Source organism: Microcaecilia unicolor, chromosome 11 (genome assembly GCF_901765095.1).
Source record: "Microcaecilia unicolor chromosome 11, aMicUni1.1, whole genome shotgun sequence".
In the NCBI taxonomy this organism is placed as follows: domain Eukaryota; kingdom Metazoa; phylum Chordata; class Amphibia; order Gymnophiona; family Siphonopidae; genus Microcaecilia; species Microcaecilia unicolor.
The window spans coordinates 114,213,765-114,235,427 of record NC_044041.1 but is presented as its reverse complement, the minus strand read 5'-3'; the positions used below and the strand labels follow the sequence as shown (position 1 = coordinate 114,235,427).

At 48.5% G+C, this 21,663-nt stretch overlaps 1 protein-coding gene across 2 annotated transcripts in view; it reads left to right on the top strand.

The window, feature by feature from the left end:
* The window catches only part of STIP1 (stress induced phosphoprotein 1), a 104,485-nt gene that overhangs the window by 60,352 nt on the left and 22,470 nt on the right, over positions 1-21,663 (top strand). For both annotated transcript variants that reach the window (XM_030218388.1, XM_030218387.1), the window contains exons 6-11: positions 19,569-19,695; positions 20,240-20,342; positions 20,677-20,797; positions 20,917-21,013; positions 21,217-21,341; positions 21,544-21,580. In XM_030218388.1, coding sequence (XP_030074248.1) covers positions 19,569-19,695; positions 20,240-20,342; positions 20,677-20,797; positions 20,917-21,013; positions 21,217-21,341; positions 21,544-21,580 — 610 coding nt within the window. The remainder of the gene's footprint in view (positions 1-19,568; positions 19,696-20,239; positions 20,343-20,676; positions 20,798-20,916; positions 21,014-21,216; positions 21,342-21,543; positions 21,581-21,663) is intronic.

The following is a 21,663-nucleotide window of genomic DNA, read 5'->3' as shown; positions in this document are numbered from 1 at the left end:
GGTCTTAGTGATACCAAGGTTCTATGGCTTCCAGATTTTCGGTTCAAGGCAGGGGCCAGAACTAGTTCCTCTCGGGGACGGTTTAGGGAGGCTCAGCGGTATAGGCCGGGCAGATCGAGTGGGACCTACCCCTAGCTGTCTGTTTGTCCAATTTAGATTGTAAGCTCTGTTGAGCAGGGACTGTCTTTTCATGTTAATTTGTACAGCGCTGCATAAGTCTAGTAGTGCTATAGAAATGTTTAATAGTAGTAGGACCTCTAGGGGTCGGTTTTTCCAGCGCACACAGTTCTTTCGTGAGAGTCGTCGCGGAGGGCGTGGCTTTTCCGCGGGAGGTTAGTATTCAGGCCACAATTCCCAATGAAGGTGTGCGGGCTCAGGCTCTGGTGCATGTTGGGGCTCGGCTGAGTCTGTTTTACCAGAGTTGGGCCCAAATCAGGTCAGATCAGTGGGTTCTCAAGGTGTTTCGAGGCGGATGTGCGCTGGAATTCGAAAGCTGTTCTCCCGAAGTGTTTCTGGAATCCCTCTGTCGGTCTTGGAGCAAGAGGGCAGCAGTGAGGGACACTCTGCGGTGGCTGCTCGCGTTGGGAGCCGTGGTTCCTGTTCCTTCAGATCAGCAACGCTCAGGGTGCTATTTGATCTATTTTGTGGTCCACAAGAAAGAGGACACTTTTCGTCACATTTTAGATCTCAAAAGGGTCAATGCGGCACTCAAGGTGCCCTCTTTCCGGATGGAGACGTTGCGGTCGGTCACTGGTGCGGTCAGGAAAGGAGAGTTTCTCACTTCCCTGGATTTGACGGAAGCTTATCTTCACTTTCCTTTGTGCAGCCTTTTGGTTCCAAGTTACAGGGTCCGATTCGTCGGTTCCTTGCAGAGAAGGCGCCGACGGCCCGTACTTATCGTCAGGTCCTGGGCCTGATGGCGGCGACCATAGAGGTAGTTCCGTGGGCCAGGGCGCACATGCGTCAGGTACAGTCAGCTCTGCTCAGTCGTTGGTCCCCTCTGTCGCAGGACTTGGAAATGTGTTGTCCGCTGTCAGTGGCCCCTCGTCTCAGTCTCCGCTGGTGGCTCAGTCCGTGCAATTTGGGAAAGGAATGCCGTTGGAGTCCCCACAGGGGCTGGTAATGGTCACGGATGCCAGTCTGCAAGGTTGGGGGGCACATTGTCTCAGTCAGGTAGCTCAAGGCCGGTGGTCTCGGGCAGAAGCAGAGTGGTCCATCAACCGGCTGGAAACTCGGGCCATTCGGGTGGCGCTCCAGGCCTTGACGTCGGTGGTTCGCCACAAGGCAGTCCGAGTGCTCTGTGACAATGCCATGGCAGTAGCATATGTCAACCGTCAAGGGGGGAACAAAGAGCCTTGGCGGCGCAGTTGAACTCATCTTCAGGCTCTCTTGGCAGCGCATGTGGCCGGGGTAGGTCACATAGATGCAGATTATCTCAGCAGGCACACTCTAGATCCCAGAGAGTGGTCTTTTCTTCGGTCAGTGTTCCAGTGAGTTGTGTCGGTCTGGGGACTTTCGGTGATCTTAGGGCAACGGCTCGCTATGCGCAAGTTCAGAGATTTTTTTTTTTCAGTCGCTGAAGAGACCCTTGAGCGGAGGAAATCGACACTCTTCTGTTGCCTTGGCTTCGGGAGTGACTGTATGTGTTTCCTCTGTGGCTGTTAGTCGGTCGAGTAATATAGCGCATCGAACATTACTCCGGTCGGGTGATTCTGGTAGCTTCGGATTGGCAGCGTCGACCATGGTATGGAGACCTGGTGCGGTTGGCAGGGGCGGCGGCCCTGCCTTTGTTGGGATCAGTTCTGTGTCAAGGCCCGATAATCATGCCGGATCCGGCTCGGTTTTCGCTTATGGCTTGGCTCTTGAGCGGCACAAGTTGAAGAAGGGGCTTTCGTCCAGTGGCTTTGCTACGATGTTGAGTTGCCGTAGACGATCCACTTCCTTGGCGTATGTCCGGGTTTGGAGAATCTTTGAGCACTGGTGTGAAGACCATCGAGTTCGGCCGTTTCACTCTTCGGTGGCGGAAGTTTTGGAATTTTTGCACGATGGTGTTGATAGAGGTCTGGCCTTGTCTACACTGAAGGTTCAGGTGGCAGCTTTGTCATGTTTTCGTGGGAAGCTTCAGTGAAAGTCCTTCGCGTCTGTGCCTGAGGTAGTGCGTTTTTTGAAGGGTGTTAAGTTGCTGCGTCCGCCTCAGTGACGGATGGTGCCTCCGTGGGATTTGAAGCTAGTTTTGGATGCTTTGATCAGGCCTCCGTTTGTGCCTCTGATATCGGCATCTTGTAAGGATTTATCTTTAAAGGCGGTCTTGTTGGTGGCGATTACTTCAGCACGGAGTGTTTCAGAGCTTCAGGCTTTGTCTTTTAGGGAACCATTTTTGTCCTTTCTGAGGGAAAGGTTTCGTTGCGGACGGTGCTTTCCTTTTTTGCCCAAGGTGGTTTCCGAGTTCCATGTTAATCAGGTCATCTCTCTGCCAGTGTTGGGTGATATGGCTGGAGATTCGGAGCAGCGTGGTATTGCCAAGCTGGATGTCAGGAGAGTTTTGAGTTGTTATCTCTCTGGAACTCAGGACTTCAGAGCCTCTGACCGTTTGTTCGTTCTTCATGGTGGCCCAAAGAAGGGTGCAGCGGCTCCTAAGGTGACCATAGCACGGTGGTTGAAGGAGGCGGTTGCATCTGCTTACTTGGTGAAGGGTCCTGTGGTGCCTAGGGGCTGGTCTGCTCATTCCACTAGGGGAATGGCAGCCTCGTGGGCGGAGAATAGTATGATTTCTCTGTTAGATATTTGTCGGGCTGCGGTTTGGTTTTCGTTGCATTCCTTTGTGAAGCATTATAGGATTCCTGTGCATGCAAAGGACGAGGTGTGCTTTGGGGCAGCAATTTTGACCTCTGGCCTTAGTAGGTCCCTCCCATAAGTTAGTTACTGCTCTGGTACGTCCCACGCGTCTTGACCGGTCTGGAGGGTCGCTGAGGAAGGTGAAATTAGATCTTACCTGCTAATTTTCTTTCCTCTAGACCCTCCAGACCGGTCAAGAGCCCGCCCTGTCTGTATTGGAGGCCAGGAGGTGTGTTTGTTGGATAATTCTTGGCTGCTGTAAATTGTTGTTTCTCTAATTGCAGACTGTTTATTTCTGTTTTGTGATAGGAGTCCGGGACAGGTGGGGCTCTTCTTTGATAGTCCACCTGTAGAAGCCCAACTGTTTTATCAAAGGCAAAGGAATATGTTTCCGTAAGAGCAAGCGGAAGATGTTTCTTGTTTTTGCAGTTTACTGTGACCACGTACAGGGTTGCTAGTTGTTGTTAGTGTTTTTTGTTTCTCTGCTTTGTCAGGGGTATACTGGCTAGTGGAGGTTCTGCACAGGTTATATATACAGGCTTCAAAAGCTTAGTGTTTTCTCAGTCTCCCTCTGCTGGTAGGAGGACATAACCCACGCGTCTTGACCGGTCTGGAGGGTCTAGAGGAAAGAAAATTAGCAGGTAAGATCTAATTTCACCTTTTCCACCAGGGGCGTCGACACCGAAAAAGACAGTAAGTTTTTAAATATCTTAGTCCATTTCTCGGGTGCATACGTGACTGATAGCAGGGCCTCCCATTTTGCAATGTATGGGGTCAAAGGGAGAGAATGATGTAGTAATGCTTTATAAATTCTAGATACTCCTCCCTTCCCCGATCCAGATCCCATTGCCAATTCCAGTTCCGTGACGGCTAATCTTTAGCTTTCCGCTGTATAAAGTCACGAACCTGTATATAATGAAATCTGTCCCTGTCAGTCAGGCCATATTCATCTTTCAGGTCATCAAATGTGTGACAGTGCCCATAGTCCCATAGTTGTCCCAATAATCTCAGTGAAAGTGCGGACCACTGCCCATATACTCCTTCTTCCCTCCCCGCCGGGAAATCCAGCGCATATATTATGGGGGTATTTAGATGATACTTTCGTCCTGGAAACCATGCTTTCCTGCATCTGACCCACTCCCCAAGAGCCACTCCCATCTGTCCCTGTAATCCCTCAATGAAGCCTCTCAGCAGTGGTAGTGGGAGCCAAGGCGCTGCCCACAGGGGAACTCCCCTCAGGCCCCATTGTGCCGCATGTGACCAGGGTTTGAGTATCCCTTTCTGTCCTATGGACATCATCTGGAATAGTGTGGTTCTATAGTATAACCAAAAATTGGGCACCCCCATTCCACCATCCTTTCTAGATTGATACAGCACATTTCATTTGACTCGTGGAGGTCTCCTCCTCCATATAAAGGCGAAAACCTTCCGAGTAAGCGCCCGAAAAAACGCTTTCGGAATGTGGGTGGGGATGGCCATAAACAGATAAAGTAGTCTGGGGAGTAGAGTCATCTTCACCGCTGCTATCCTACCCATCCAGGACATACCTAGTCCCCCCCCTCCATAGTTCTAGATCCTGAAACATCTCTTGGGCTTTGAGCACAAAGTTTTCTTTAAAAAGGTCAGAAGTACTAGGAGTCAAATTAACCCCCAAGTACCGTATAGCTTTAGACGCCCATCTAAAAGGAAAAAAAGGTTGAAGTTCAGCCTGCAGACCTGGAGGAAATTGTAAAGGCATAAGTTCCGATTTTTGTATGTTAACCTTTAGGCCCGCTGCTTCCCCATATAAGTTAAGAATATCCAATACCACTGGCAATGAGGTCCCTGGGCTTGCCAAGGTTAACAGGACATCATCTGCGTACAGCAGGATTTTAGTTTCTTGTCTTCCTATATGTATTCCCTGTACCCTCGGCTCCTGTCTTATCATCCTAGCAAGTGGTTCCATGGTTAGAACAAACAGCAGGGGGGACAATGCCACATCCCTGCCATGTTCCGCGGAACAACTCAAAAAGCATAGTATGAGTACCATTAATTTTTAGTTGAGCCAGTGGCTGTCGGTAGAGCGCCGATACCCAATGCAGAAACTGTCCGCCAAAACCAGCTCGTTTCAACAATGCAAAAAGAAAGGGCCACAGCACTTTATCGAAAGCTTTTTCTGCGTCCAATGAAAGGAACACCGCTGGCTGTCCCAATCTCTGAATTCTATCCAATATATATTGCGCTCGTCTAGTGTTATCAAAGGTCTGTCTGTTAGCGATAAAACCTGCCTGGTCCTCATGGACCAAACGAGGTAACACTTTTTGTAACCTATTGGCCAGAATGGTGGTAAGGATTTTATAGTCCGTCCCTAGCAGGGAGATTGGGCGGTAAGATCCACACCTCTGCGGGTCCTTCTGTGGTTTAAGCAACACCACCACATCTGCTAACCTCCAGGAGTGTGGAAGGATGGCCTCAGATGTAATGTCATTATACACTCGGGTCAGCACTGGGGTCAAAATAGTCCGAAAGCATTTATAAAAACGGTTGCCAAAACCATTTAGCCCGGGGGCCTTCCCTCCCGGGAGTCCCCTAATAACTGTGTCTATTTCCTCCTGATCTATAGGGGCCGACAGCATAGCCCGATCTGCCTCTGTCAGTATGGGAAAATCTACGGCCTCTAGTATGGAGCGAATCTGTTCCTCCGATGGAGAAATCTCCGGCCGATAGAGCCGTTCATAATAGGTTACAAATTCTCTTTGAATATTCTCTGACCCCATATCTTCCCTTCATCATCTTTTATGCTGTGGATATTATTGCGACTAGCTAGCTGTCTTAATTTATCTGCCAATATCCTACTGGCCTTGTTGTTGAACTCATAGTATTCTTGCTGAACTCTCTGCAGCTGCTCTTGAATGGTTTTATTTTCTAAAGCAGCCATTTGGACCCTAGTTTTATGTAACTCTCCGTGCTGATCTGGGGTAGCACGCTGCTGTTTCACTAAGTTATCTAGGTCCTATATCTTGTTTCTTAATACTTTTTCCTGTTGCTTAGTATCTTTATGTATATATGCTTGAAGAGATATCATCTTTCCCCTTATCACGGCCTTCAAAGATTCCCATAATATCCCCGGTGCAATATCTGGTGTGTCATTAATAGAGAGAAATTCTTTTACTTCACCTTCGATTGCCTTCACCTGCTTAGGGTCAGTTAACAAGTTATCTGGGAACTGCCACATTCTTCGCCCACGCACTTCCCGCTTTCCCCTCAAAGAAAGGAGAACCGGAGCATGATCGGACCATGTGCGTGTCTCTATTTCTGTGGATATGACCTGCAACAGCATTCCTTCATTGCCCATCCACATATCAATTCTAGAGTGTGTACCATGGGGTGCCGAATAACACGTATAATCTCTTTCCGCCCCATGTAAGACCCTCCAAATATCCACCAAGCCCCACACATTCAAGAAGGAAAGCAGTCTGTCCCGTTCCGCCTGCGCATATCCAGCTGCCACCTCCGTATTATCCATCCCAGGATCCATAGTGATATTAAAATCCCCTCCTATTAAAACATCTCCTTGTACTACTTTTGAAAGCTGTGAGCTAACCTGATCAAAGAATTCCCCCTGGGCCTGATTAGGGGCATAGACATTCACTATAGTATATATTTGACCCTCTAATTTGCCCACCAGGATCACATAACGCCCACCTGTGTCCCTTTTTATCGCTATTGTTTCCCAGGCCAGCCCTTGTTTTAACATTATCCCAACTCCAGCTGTTTTCCTCTGTAGTCTGTTAGATGCCAGATACTGAACAGGGTACCGTGGATTACCTAATAAATGCTCAGCTCTCTCCAGCAGGTGCGTCTCTTGTATTAGAATAATATCTGCTCCCACCCTGTGAGCTTCCCTAAGAAGACTTTTCCTTTTTTGTGGAGAGTTTAAACCACGGACATTTAGTGTCATACATTTTATCTGTGCCATCCTAGTCCCATGTCTTTATGCTTTGTTTGTATGGCTTGCACCTCATGTACCCTCCATCTTAGTATTATATAAGCCCCCTCCTTCTGAGTTACCCTGGTTCCCCGCCCTCCTCCCCACCATCCCCTTTTCATCCAATGGGTCCAACATATCCCACCCATTAAGCAAGAGAACAGTGACAACATACATGCCCAACTGCTAATACTGATTATCTTATTCAAATCTATACATAACTTCTCCAAGTCCACATTTACAAGATTGAACCTGTGTGCATTATCTCACCCTTAACCAAGCAGGGTTATAGCCTTCCAAGTCTGTCCATCTGTGGGATTTCTGCAGCTGGCTTGATTGTTGTCGAGTGAGGCGCCCTTTACCTCTGGTCACCCGGGTCCATCCTTGATGTTTCGGACTTGCTGCAGGCTCTGTAGGGTACTCCGGAGTGTCCTGCGTCGCCTCCACCTCTGGCCATGTTGCACGTGCTTCCTCCACCGACTGAAGTTTGTTCCACTTTCCATCCACCTTATAAGACAACGCAAATGGGTATTGCCAGCGATATAATATTCCTTGATCACGTAGATATCTCGTAAAATTCCGGAATTCTGCACGACGTTTCAGAGTCTGCGGGGCCACATCTTGATATATCTCAATCGGGAGTAAATCCCATTTGATTACGTCCATTTTACGGGCTTTGCTCATAATGGCTTCTTTAATCCGGTATTCTGAAAGGCATGCTATTATATTTCTAGGCACATTTGCCCGGGTACGGCCCATCACTCTGTGTGCCCGATCGATTTTGATATCATCCGGCTGCATCGCCTGCTTTTCCTCCAAGAGTATCATGCTGGCAACTTGTTGCACAACCTTTTCACAGTTCATGTACTCTGGTTGTTCCGGAATACCTTGGATTCTGATATTCGATCTTCTGCTTCGATTTTCTAAATCCTCCACTTTATTCATGAGCGATCCGCAAATGTCCTGTTGCTCTCTGAGAGCGGATGTCAGCGTGCTTAAAGTTTCTTGATGTTCATCGATACGCTCGTCCACTTCTGCTACCCGTCTCCCCATCTCTGCCAATTCGCCGCGAAGCTCTGTGGCCAACTTTGTAATGTCTTCTCGGCCACCTTTTACTTCTGCCCGGATCTCCACCAATAGCGCATGCATTTCTTTCGCTGAGAGCTCGCCTTCTCCCGCCATCGCGTTCCGCTCTGCTTCCCGCCTGCTATTATCTGACTGTGCAGGCCTAAGCCCGGTCGCCATCTTGTTTCCCTCGGACTGCAGCTGGTAAGTGAATGCTTTCAGCGATTTGCGGGGCCCACCCAGCTCTTTCCCGGCCATTATATCTCACACCTGCACTTCCGATATCGGAATCAGTCGAACTTGGGGGGACTTGGAGCTCCGAGATCGCTATGGAGAACGCTTATGTTTGTTGGGCATGCAGAGCTGTTCACTCACGCTGCCATCTTACCGCGTGACGTCACCACTCTCGAAAAAATTTTTTACTATGTTTTTTTTGCCTCTGCTATTTTTTTTTCGTAATCCCTCTTGGCCTTCTTTATCTGCGCCTTGCATTTGCATTGACACTCATGCTGCTTCTTGTTATTTTCAGATGGTTCCTTCTTCCATTTTCTGAAGGCGTTTCTTTTAGCCCTAATAGCTTCCTTCACCTCACTTTTCAACTAGGCCGGCTGTCTTTTGGACTTCCATCTTTCTTTTCTAATTCGTGGAATATGTATGGCCTGGGCCTCCAGGATGGTATTTTTGAACAGCGTCCACGCCTGTTGTACAGTTTTTACTCTCTCAGTTGCCCCCCTAAGTTTTTTTTTTTTTTTTAACCGTTCTTCTCATTTTATCATAATCTCCTTTTTTAAAGTTAAACGCTAACGTATTTGACTTTCTGTGTACAGTTACTTCAAGGTCGATATCAAAACTGATCATATTATGATCATTGTTATCAAGCGGCCCTAGTACCATAACGTCCCTCACCAGATCATGCGCTCCACTAAGGACCAAGTCTAGAATTTTTTCTTCTTTTGTCGGCTCCTGCACCAGCTGCTCCATAAAGCTGTCCTTGATTTCATCAAGGAATTGTATCTCTGTAGCGTGTCCCGATGTTACATTTACCCAGTCTATATTTGGATAATTGAAGTCACCCATTATTATCACATTGCCCATTTTGTTTGCGTCTCTGATTTCTTTTATCATTTCTGCGTCTACCTGCTCGTCCTGGCGAGGCGGACAGTAGTACACTCCTATCACTGTTTTTTTCCCTTTTATACATGGAATTTCAACCCACAATGATTCAAAGGTGTGACTTGTGTCCTGTTGAATTTGTAATCTATCTGAGTCAAGGCTCTCGTTAATATACAATGCTACTCCTCCACTAGTCCGGTCCACCCTATCACTACGATATACTTTGTACCCCGGTATGACAGTGTCCCACTGGTTATCCTCCTTCCACCAGGTCTCAGTAATGCCTACTATATCCAATTTTTCATTTAGTGCAATATATTCCAACTCTCCCATCTTATTTCTTAGACTCCTAGCATTTGCATATAGACATTTCAGAGTATGTTTATTGTTCCTATTTGCATGATGCTTAGTACCTGACACTATTGATTTGCCATCTTTTGTCTGATCTTTAGTTGTATTTAAGGGCACCTGGCCTACCACGGTCTGTTGTGCAACCTCACTATCCAGAAACCCTATCTTCCCTGTTTGTGAGGTATCTTTGCAAGATACCTTTTCCCGAACCATGCGCTTTTGAGCGACTGTCGGCCTTCCCCCCATTTCTAGTTTAAAAGCTGCCCTATCTCCTTTTTAAATGCCGACGCCAGCAGCCTGGTCCCACCCTGGTTAAGGTGAAGCCCATCCTTTCGGAATAGGCTCCCCCTTCCCCAGAACGTTGCCCAGTTCCTAACAAATCTAAAACCCTCCTCCCTGCACCATCGTCTCATCCACGCATTGAGACTCCGGAGTTTTGCCTGTCTCTTGGGCCCTGCGCGTGGAACAGGTAGCATTTCAGAAAATGCTACCCTAGAGGATCTGGATTTGATCTTTCTACCTAAGAGCCTAAATTTGGCTTCCAGAACCTCTCTCCCACATTTTCCTGTCATTGGTACCCACATGTACCAAGACAGCGGACTCCTCCCCAGCACTATCTAGAATCCTATCTAGGTGACGTGTGAGGTCCGCCACCTTCGCACCAGGCAGGCAAGTCACCAGGCGATCCTCGCGTCCACCAGCCACCCGGCTATCTATATGCCTAATGATCGAATCACCAACTACAACAGCTGTCCTAACCTTTCCCTCCCAGGCAGCACTTGGAGACATATCCTCGGTGCGAGAGGATAGTACATCCCCTGGTGGGCAGGTCCTGGCTACAGGAGTACTTCCTACTTCACCAGGGTGATGCTCTCCTTCTAGGAGACCTCCCTCCTCCAAGGTAGCACAAGGGCTACTAGACTGGAGGTGGGACTTCTCTACAACATCCCTGTAGGTCTCCTCTATGTACCTCTCTGTCTCCCTCAGCTCCACCAAGTCTGCTACTCTAGCCTCAAGAGAACTGACACGTTCTCTAAGAGCTAGGAGCTCTTTGCATCGGGCGCAAACATATGACATCTCACCAACTGGGAGATAATCATACATGTGACACTCAATGCAAAAGACTGGATAGCACCCCTCTCGCTGCTGGACTGCTGACTCCATCTTAGTGTTTTTTGAGTTTTTCAATAATTTAAAACTTGCTACAGTATTAAGGATAATAGCCTAATATAAACGTGTCTTTTACTTTCTATAGTATATTGTATGATTTATTTAGTATTTCCTTCTTAGATGGTAATGAAATGTATTTAAAACTCTAAGAGCACTCCTTGCTTGTTTCCATAATTACAATAACTGACTATAAATGAGGAGTTGTCCTCTTCCGTGGGCTCACTGATCTCATCTCATGGTTTCCAGTATCATCTTTATGCTGATGACACCCAGCTATATCTCTCCACACCAGACATCACCGCGGAGACCCAGGCCAAGGTATCGGCCTGCTTATCCGACATTGCTGCATGGATGTCCAACCGCCACCTGAAACTGAACATGGCCAAGACCGAGCTTATCGTCTTTCCACCAAAACCCACTTCTCCTCTTCCTCCACTCTCTATCTCAGTTGATGGCACCCTCATCCTCCCCGTTTCATCTGCCCGCAACCTCGGAGTCATCTTCGACTCCTCCCTCTCCTTCTCTGCGCATATCCAGCAGATAGCCAAGACCTGTCACTTCTTTCTCTTTAACATCAGCAAAATTCGCTCTTTCTTCTCTGAGCACACCACCTGTACTCTCGTCCACGCTCTCATTACCTCTCACCTTGACTACTGCAACCTACTCCTTACTGGCCTCCCACTTAGCCATCTATCCCCCCTTCAATCTGTTCAGAACTCTGCTGCACGTCTTATATTCCGCCTGAACCGATATACTCATATCACCCCTCTTCTCAGGTCACTTCACTGGCTTCCAGTCAGATACCGCATACAGTTCAAGCTTCTCCTTACCTACAAATGCACTCAGTCTGCAGCCCCTCATTACCTCTCTACCCTCATTTTCCCTTACGTTCCCGCCCGTAACCTCCTCTCACAGGACAAATCCCTCCTCTCAGTACCCTTCTCCACCACCGCCAACTCCAGGCTCCGCCCATTCTGCCTCGCCTCACCCTGTGCTTGGAACAACTTTCCTGAGCCCTTACGCCAAGCCCCCTTCCTGCCCATCTTCAAGTCTTTGCTTAAAACCCACCTCTTCAATGCTGCATTCGGCACCTAACTCTTACCGTTCAGTAAATCCAGACTGCCCCAATTTGACCGCCCCTATCGTACTGACCGTTCACTTGTCTCTTAGATTGTAAGCTCTTTGAGCAGGGACCGTCCCTCTATGTTAAATTGTACAGCGCTGCGTAACCCTAGTAGTGCTTTAGAAATGTCAAGTAGTGGTGTTGGGGAGGGTAGGGGGGGGAATACTAAATTAGATCCTGCAGTGGCTGTTAGATTCTATCTATTAATGCTGTGGTCCAAAGCTTGTAAAACTAGGTGGAAAAGACTATGGAGATTAGCTGTTAAAATTTGCTTTTTAATTTTGCCTAACACTAACCTACAATTCCTCCTTTAAACCCCAATCTTTAAGTTCCCAAAGCACAAGCAAAGTAGCGTTCACTTACCAGAGAAATGTCCTCTTCTCTCAGAACTTCTCAGAAAGAGAAGCTGAAGGCGTGCAGAAAGTTCCTGTCCAGGGGTATCTATGACACCTGTGATGTGGCATCTCGAGCTGCGGCCCAAGGTATAGTGATGCGCAGACTCTCCTGGCTGCGTGCCTCTGACCTGGACAACCGCACCCAGCAGCAGCTGGTGGATGTCCCTTGCCGGGGGGGATAACATTTTCGGCGAGAAAGTCGAGCAGTTGGTGGACCAACTACACCAGCGGGAAACCGCTCCCGACAAGCTCTCCCACCGGGCGCCTTCAGCATCCACCTCTGCAGGTGGACGTTTTTCCTGGGCCTGGCAGGCTGCACCTTACGCCTACAGCAGGCGTAGGTACTCCCAGCCGGCCCGAAGGCCTCCTCAGGCACAGGGACAGTCCCAGTGCGCTCGTTCCCGTCAACAGCGTGCACCTTAGCAGCCCCCTGCGCCTCCACAGCAAAAGCAGGGGACGGGCTTTTGACTGGATCCATGGGAACATAGCCGCCATCAAAGTAGCCATGCCGGACGACCTGCCGGTCGGGGGGGAGGTTGAAAGTTTTTCACCAAAGGTGGCCTCTTATAACCTCCGACCAGTGGGTTCTCCAAATAGTGCGGTGCGGATACACCCTGAATTTGGTCTCCACTCCACCAAATAGCCCACCGGGAGCCCAATCCTTCAGCTCCCTTCACAAGCAGGTACTTGCGGAGGAACTCTCCGCCCTTCTCAGCGCCAGTGCGGTCGAGCCCGTACCACCCGGGCAGGAAGGGCTGGGATTCTATTCCAGGTACTTCCTTATGGAAAAGAAAATGGGGGGGATGCGCCCCATCCTAGACCTGAGAGGCCTGAACAAATATCTGGTCCGATTAAAGTTCAGGATGCTTTCCTTGGGCACCCTTCTACCCATGATTCAGAAAGACGATTGGCTATGTTCCCTGGATTTAAAGGACACTTACACTCACATCCCGATACTGCTAGCTCACAGACGGTATCTCCGATTCCGTCTGGGGACACGGCACTTTCAGTATTGTGTGCTGCCCTTTGGGCTCGCCTCTGCACCATGGGTGTTCACGAAGTGTCTCGTGGTGGTTGCGGCGTATCTACGCAAGCTGGGGGTGCACGTGTTCCCATATCTCGACGATTGGCTGGTCAAGAGCACCTCAGAGGCAGGAGCTCTTCAGTCCATGCAGTGCACTATTCACCTTGTGGAGCTGCTGGGGTTTGTGATAAATTACCCAAAGTCCCATCTCCAGCCAGTCCAATCTCTGGAATTCATAGGAGCTCTGCTGAATTCTCAGACGGGTCAGGCCTTTCTTCCCGAGGCGAGGGCGCAGAATCTCCTGTCCCTCGCTTCCCAGACCACAGCGTCTCAGCAGATCACAGCTCGGCAGATGTTGAGACTCCTGGGCCATATGGCCTCTACGGTCCATGTGTCTCCCATGGCTCGTCTTTACATGAGATCTGCTCAATGGACCCTAGCTTCCCAGTGGTGCCAAGCCACAGGGAATCTAGAAGATGTCATCCGCCTGTCCGTCAGTTGCCGCAATTCGCTGCACTGGTGGACACTTCGGACCAATTTGACCCTGGGACGTCCATTCCAAATTCCACAGCCCACAAAGGTGCTGACGACGGATGCATCTCATCTCGCTGGGGTGGGGAGCTCATGTCGTTGGGCTCCACACCCAGGGGGTGTGGTCCCTCCAGGAACAAGATCTTCAGATCAACCTCCTGGAGCTCCGAGCGGTCTGGAATGCACTGAAGGCCTTCAGGGATCGGCTGTCCTACCAAATCATCCAAATTCGGACAGACAATCAGGTTGCAATGTATTACATCAACAAGCAGGGGGGCACCGGATCTCGCCCCCTGTGTCAGGAAGCCGTCAGGATGTGGCGTTGGGCCTGCCAGTTTGGCATGCTTCTCCAGGCCACATACCTGGCAGGCGTAAACAACGACAGGCTGAGCAGAGTCATGCAACCGCACGAGTGGTCGCTCCATTCCAGAGTGGTACGCAAGATCTTCCGAGAGTGGGGCACCCCCTCGGTGGATCCTTTCGCCTCTCAGACCAATCACAAGCTGCCTCAGTTCTGTCCCAGATTACAGGCACACGGCAGACTGGCGTTGGATGCCTTTCTCCTCCATTGGTGGAACGGCCTCCTGTATGCATATCCTCCCATACCTTTGGTGGGGAAGACCTTGCTGAAGCTCAAGCAAGACCACGGCACCATGATTCTGATAGCGCCTTTTTGGCCCTGTCAGATCTGGTTCCCTCTACTTCTGGAGTTGTCCTCCGAAGACCCGTGGAGATTGGAGTGTTTTCCGACTCTCATTTCGCAGAACGACGGAGCGCTTCTGCACCCCAACCTTCAATCTCTGGCTCTCACGGCCTGGATGTTGAGGGCGTAGATTTTGCTTCGTTGGGTTTGTCTGAGGGTGTCTCCCGCGTCTTGCTTGCCTCCAGGAAAGATTTCACTAAGAAGAGTTACTTTTTCAAGTGGAGGAGGTTTGTTGTCTGGTGTGAGAGCAAGGCCCTAGAACCTCGTTCTTGTCCTGCACAGAACCTGCTTGAATACCTTCTGCACTTATCAGAGTCTGGTCTCAAGACCAACTCAGTAAGGAATCACCGTAGTGCGATTAGTGCTTACCATTATCGTGTAGAGGGTAAAGCCATTTCTGGAGAGCCTTTAGTCGTTCGATTCATGAGAGGCTTGCTTTTGTCAAGGCCCCCAGTCAAGCCTCCTGCAGTGTCATGGGATCTCAACGTCATCCTCACCCAGCTGATGAAGCCTTCTTTTGAGCCACTGAATTCTTGCCATCTGAAGTACTTGACCTGGAAGGTCATTTTCTTGGTGGCAGTTACTTCAGCTCGTAGAGTCAGTGAGCTGCAGGCCCTGGTAGCTCATGCTCCTTATACCAAATTTCATCATAACAGAGTAGTACTCCACACTCGCCCTAAGTTCCTGCCAAAGGTGGTGTCGGAGTTCCATCTTAACCAGTCAATTGTCTTGCCAACATTCTTTCCCAGACCACATACCCGCCCTGCTGAACGTCAGTTGCACACATTGGACTGCAAGCGAGCATTGGCCTTCTATCTGGAGCGGACAGAGCCCCACAGACAGTCCGCCCAATTGTTTATTTCTTTCGACCCCAATAGGAAGGGGGGTCGCTGTCGGGAAACGCACCATCTCCAATTGGCTAGCAGATTGCATTTTCTTCACTTAAGCCCAGGCTGGGCTGACTCTTGAGGGTCATGTCACGGCTCATAGTGTTAGAGCCATGGCAGCGTCAGTGGCCCACTTGAAGTCAGCCACTATTGAAGAGATTTGCAAGGCTGCGACGTGGTCTTCGGTCCACACATTCACATCACATTACTGCCTCCAGCAGGATACCCGACGCGACAGTCGGTTTGGGCAGTCGGTGCTGCAGAATCTGTTTGGGGTTTGAATCCAACTCCACCCTCCAGGACCCGATTTTATTCTGTTCAGGCTGCACTCTCCGTTAGTTGTTCTTCGTAGGTCAATTTCTGTTATGCTCTTGCCGTTGCGAGGTTCAATTGACCTGGGTTCTTGTTCTGAGTGAGCCTGAGAGCTAGGGATACCCCAGTCGTGAGAACAAGCAGCCTGCTTGTCCTCGGAGAAAGCGAATGATACATACCTGTAGCAGGTGTTCTCCGAGGACAGCAGGCTGATTGTTCTCACCTACCCTCCCTCCTCCCCTTTGGAGTTGCGTTTTACTCATTCCTTTGCTTGTCATTCAACTGAGCGGGAACTGTCGCGCACAGGCGGGAAGACGGCCGCGCATGCGCGGTGGGCGTGCCCGCCCGTGAAGTTTTCTTCCGGTTGGTGGGGGCTGCCGTGGACGTCAACCCAGTCGTGAGAACAATCAGCCTGCTGTCCTCGGAGAACACCTGTTACAGGTATGTATCATTCGCTTTCTCCAAGGGAGGAATAAGAAGTAAGCGAGGAGTAGGGGGGAAAAAAATAACTAGGGGTGGATCTCTCACATTCGCTTACTCCTTTGCCCAACAAAGTAAGCTGTATATACAACTTCAAATTGTGAGATCCCCTCATGGTAATGATGTTCCCCCAGCTTCCAACCTACCGCGCACCCTTTCTCTCAGTCTTGGGCGCCAGGGAACCCCCTCCCCAGTTAGACCCGACTCCCAAGTTGGCTCCTTGTTGAAGGCTCACTGCCCTCAGCCTGACATGTTTGTCCTCCTATCTCCGGAACATTTTCTTTTTGACCTTAATAGGAGAGGGGAAAAGAGAGAGAAAAAAACAAACAAAAAAAAAAACCATGGGATATCCCCCATACACTCCCTTCACATGCACACTGCAAATTTTGCTATTTTAACAGAATTAAACCATGAGAACTCCCTCTTAAGAAATGATCGGCAACAAATGTCACATAAGTTCACTGCCAACCCTCGGCTCCATCTTGCTCCATGTTCTGAATGTCGGGTCTCCCAAGCCTGACTAGTACAAACTCCAGAGTTGAGGTTTGGTTGTAAATATACTGCATTCAACCACACACGCTTTATCCAAGTCTCCCCTCACACTCACACCAGAGAGTGGCAAGTTACGGAGTCCATTTTTAGCAGGAATTCAGTAGCAAAGGCCTCGGACGCCCCCTGCCGAATGGAAGCTCAACTCTGCTTTCAGACCCAGGCTCTTATAACCCGCAAAACTTGTAAATTATAATAAACTGCAGGCTGTTGGGTCCAACTGCAGTTAGATATTCCAAAGATTGAAGTCTTCCTCAGTCCTGTCCACCATCTATGAAGCCTAATTGTCACTCCTGGTCTGTGCGCTTGGCCAACAGCCTGTCCAGAAATGCTCTCGCTTCTTCTACTCGATCAAAATAGTGCGCCTGACCGTGCTCCATGACTTTCAGTCTCGCTGGATATAGTAGGCTAAAACAGAGTTTTAGATCAAACAGTTTTGAGCATATTGGCACAGAAGCCTTCCGGGCTGCAGACACCTTTGCAGAGTAGTCCTGAAAGCATAAAATGTGGCCATTTTGATATTTCAACTGAGCGCCCCCCCCCCCCCCCCCCCCCCCCCCCCGCACTGCTTGTACAATCAGCATTTTGTGGGCATAGTTTAGTATCAGAAATCACTCTAGGTTGATCTTCTCCCTCCTTGCGCTGTCCCAACCGATGCGCCCTCTCCACCCGAAATACACCAGCAAGGTCTGGGAGCGCTAGTGCCTCTGGAAGCCAGGCCTCCAGAAACTTCCTCAAGTCTTTCTCTGGGAGCAACACCGGCAAACCTACTAGCCTTACAATTGTTTCTGCGCGAGCGGTTTTCTAGGTCTTCTATCCTTTCTTCCAACTCTGACAAGCGCTTTATTAACTGAGACTGCCCCTCCGTCACCTTCTGTACTGCATCTTCGATGTTCCCCACTTTCTGTTGCACTGTTTGGAGTTCCGCTGCCATTGCCAGATACCTCTCCTCCATGCCATCCAGTTTGTCCAAAATCTTTTGGAATTTTATGTCTACCGTCTGCTCCACTGCCGATTTGACCTCCGTGATTATTTCTGCTGCCCGTTGCGAACTCGGCGTCGGAGACGGCGGCGTGCTTTTATCTGCCATCTTAGTCAGTTGGCCCTTCTCCCGATTCTCCGTCCTTGCGGATTTGGCAGCCATCCGTGTTAAGTAGCTCCACTGAAGATGCATCAGACCCACGACCATATGAAAATATTCTTTGTATCTCTTTCAGGAGAAAGCTGGTGTTTCCAAGTGCTGATTAGAACGGGTGCTCCGGAGCAGCGATCCACCACCACCTCACTCCTCCAAAGCCCAACCGGAAGTCTTTCAAAATTTTCTAAAACTACGTCTGTTATGAGAAAAAGTTTTGATGTCACCTCAGTAAGGCCAAAACACCATGCACAAATTTGTATAAAAAGTATACTCAGAACTGTACCATACCATCATAGCATTAACTCCCAGGACTCAAAAGATCAAAGCAACTCCATTACACCATCTAGTGAAAAAAAAACAAAACAGGACAGCAGGAAGATCTCTATACAGATACTCCAAGCTATCAGAATACCACCTTAGTCACACGCACAAGACCCGACAAAAACTGATCTGGAAACCTCAAGAAGTCGGACTTGCATGTACAACAATACTAGAGAAATAAAAACTAAAATGCCAAAATATCAGAGATGCAAATTTCCAAAAGCTGACATACTCCAATTAATACATCAGAATAAATTACTTTTTCTACCTTTGCTGTCTGCACATTTCCATTTCTAAGTCCAGCACCTCTCCCTGCAGTTTGATGCACCATCTTAGTTGACTTGATCTCTGCCGTACGGCAACCCAGACAAGTTGCGTCGGGGCCTCGGCCTTCCCGGTGATGTGTCCTGCCACCTCTGACATAACATCCTGCTCTCATGGGGGTGGTGCCCATCACTAGGAAGGTTGAGGCCCCGAAGCAGCCTATTTGGATTGCTGTATGGGAGAGATCAAGGCAAGTCAGATGGCACGTCAAACTGCAGGGAGAAAGGAAGGAAAGGGAAGCTGCCTGTCTGAATAGCTATATTGCTACCTACTTTGTATGTGTGGCTGTGCTGGGACGGCAGCATACCCATTGGAGCTGCATTCTGAGTTCTCCCGTCAGTTTTGGATGACTGTAGGCTGGCAGTGGTCTAAGGATCTTTGCTGTCAGACTGAATGGGTGAGGATGGGAGGATATTCCAGTGGGAACGGGCGGAGACTGTTTCCAGTGGGGATGGGTGAAATTTCTGTCCCTGTGCAACTCTACTTTATACCAGCCCTGGTTGCCTGACATTGGTAGTTGATTTACTGTATAGAAGTTCTGTAAAATAAAACAGTGTTGGTGACTGAATAAGTGGGATATAGCTTAACTTATTCAGCGAGCTTCAGAAACAATAATTTTGTGCCTTATTTTTCAGTTCATTGTGTTGTCGAATGCCAGGAGGTGCAAATCTGTAAGCTGCTGCTGGGTTGATCATAATTAGAGGCCGACTGAGTTTCGGCTTCAGTGCCGAAACTGTCCCGAAATCCATGTTCAAAATTATTTCAACTGAAAATGCCTGTGCATTTTTGACTGGAACTGCAAATGTTGTGCAGCCCTCTCCTGGATGCACACCCGCCAATGGTGGCAGATCCTCTCCTGGACGCACACTCTCCTGGGTCTACCTTTTCATTGGTGGGGTAGTGGGCACAGGAGCAATTCACTCGCTCGCCCACACAGGGCAAGCAGCTCCTTCAAAATGGCTGGGTGTCTGGGAGGTGAACATATTTTTTTTTGGTTTGTTTGAGCTCTAATCATAATCCATTCTTAATGTAACTAGTGTCTGGGCAGCATTCAGGCTGCTGTAGGGGTGACGTGTATTGCCTGTTGATTCATAGAAGTCTAGAATTGGATAGTATCTCATCAACCTGGAAATGCCAAATCCAGAATGGGTGGCATTTGAATTAAAGAGAAACGGATCTGCCACAGAAAAATGGCGGTTATAGTTTGCTGAAAACCAAGGCTGTTCAGTTAAATTGGTTGTCTTGATTTTCATGTCTCTTCCTTTTTGCTGATTCTTCAGGCTTTGAAGGAGAAGGAGCTGGGTAATGAAGCTTACAAGAAGAAGGAGTTTGAGACTGCATTGAAGCACTACAGCCAGGCCAAGGAGCTGGATCCCACCAACATGACCTACATCACCAACCAAGCGGGTAAGATGTGCTGGGTGGGACCTGACTTGACTTTTCTCCGGGGTGTTTGGGGATAGGAAATTCTAGCAAAAACTGGAGAGAGAAGTACAATTGCTCAGTTTCTTTTGACTAAAGGTGGGCTTGGGCTGGGGAGGAGATCAGAGCTGTTTAGCTCCTGACATTGCCTGTAGCAGAATCTACAGCAGCTTTAACTGTGACACCATGGGATTGTCTGGGTTTCCCTGTTTATTGTCTGCATGTCTTGTCAGTTTGAGCACTCTCCATTTCCATGAGCTGTTGAAAAAGACCATCCCCAGCTAGCTTTGTGTTCTAGAAATGGACTGTCGCTCAAGCAAACTGACAGCATGAAACTGACTGGAATCTCGACAACTTTTTTTAATATTCTGGTATTGTCCTGTTTAAGTGATTTATTTCTGATGTGTCTTGTTCTTTATTGCTTTTGTATTTTCATTTATTGTATATTTTATGAATGGTTTTTATTGTAATCTGCTCTGGATAAGGGTGGACTAAAAAATAATCTAATCCTAAAGATATTTTTCTTTAGCTGTGTATTTTGAACAAGGGGACTATGCAAAGTGCCGTGAGCTGTGCAAGCAAGCTATCGATATCGGGAGGGAGAATCGAGAAGACTACCGGCAGATTGCAAAGTGAGTTCCAGGGGCTCTGAAAAAGCATAAGGGAATGTAGATCTGAGGGCAGAGGCCTGGTGGCTTTGGTGAAGTAGTGCTAGTAATGTTTTGTTCCTTCATGCCCAAGTGTCCTTTAACAGGCATCCTAGATTTCCTGGAAGGACTCTGATATATTTGTTTTCTCTTTTGAATATGGCAAGCTAGCTGTCGTGTAATCTCATGAAAGCTGTACCCTCATTTCACAAGTTGGGAATATTAGCTGTGCACAGGAAGCTAACAGATTGGCTCCATCCTTCTCCTTAATAGGGTGTCAGTTTCTGGCTGTGGAAAGTGGAATTTATGTATTTTTCAGAGCATATGCACGAATTGGCAACTCCTACTTCAAGGAAGACAAGCACAAGGAAGCCATTCAGTTCTACAACAAGTCACTGGCAGAACACCGAACCCCAGATGTGCTGAAAAAGTGTCAGCAGGTGGGTGACCAAAATGTGTGTGTGTGTGTGTGTGTGTGGGGGGGGGGGGGGGGTTGCTGAACTGGGCAGTGCCTCGTGGAGATCTCTCTCTATCTATATCATTTTTTTTTTCCCTGCAGGCCGAGAAGATCCTTAAGGATCAGGAGAGGCTGGCATACATTAACCCTGACCTGGCCTTGGAAGAGAAAAGCAAAGGCAATGAGTTCTTTCAGAAAGGTTAGTGTGAGCCCTTGATACTCTAACATTCTAACTCCTGATATCGACTGGCTTCTTTGCAGGAGCACAGTGGATCTCAGTCACTTTTCAGTAGACAGTGGTGATTGATTGTTTATTCTAGCGTGTGGCATAGGAGGCTCAGTACAACTATAATCCTCTTGTTACTGACTGCAGGTTGCTTCCTCTGATGTTTCTCCCACTAGGTGACTATCCACAAGCAATGAAGCATTACACAGAAGCCATTAAGCGCAACCCCTCAGATGCCAAATTATACAGCAACCGAGCTGCCTGTTATACCAAACTGCTGGAGTTTCAGCTAGCCCTAAAGGTTAGTGTTCTACTCCTACTTTCTCGGGTCTCCTTGCTGCCCCATTCAGGGCTTGATGTCTCCCATAGAGAGAGGCTTTTTGCTCCACTTGTTTCACATCAGAGCATTTCTAGCCTATCAATCTGATGATAATGCAGTTTACTCTGCCACCTTAAAAGGCAAAACCCTTCATATTATGCTTCTCTCTTCCTTTTTCTGCCAGGATTGTGAGGAGTGCATTCGGCTGGAACCCTCCTTCAGTAAGTGTCCTGGGATGGATCTCATATTACCTGTTTAGCTGACAAACATTTTAATATTTTATAATTCTGTCCTTTTTGTTACT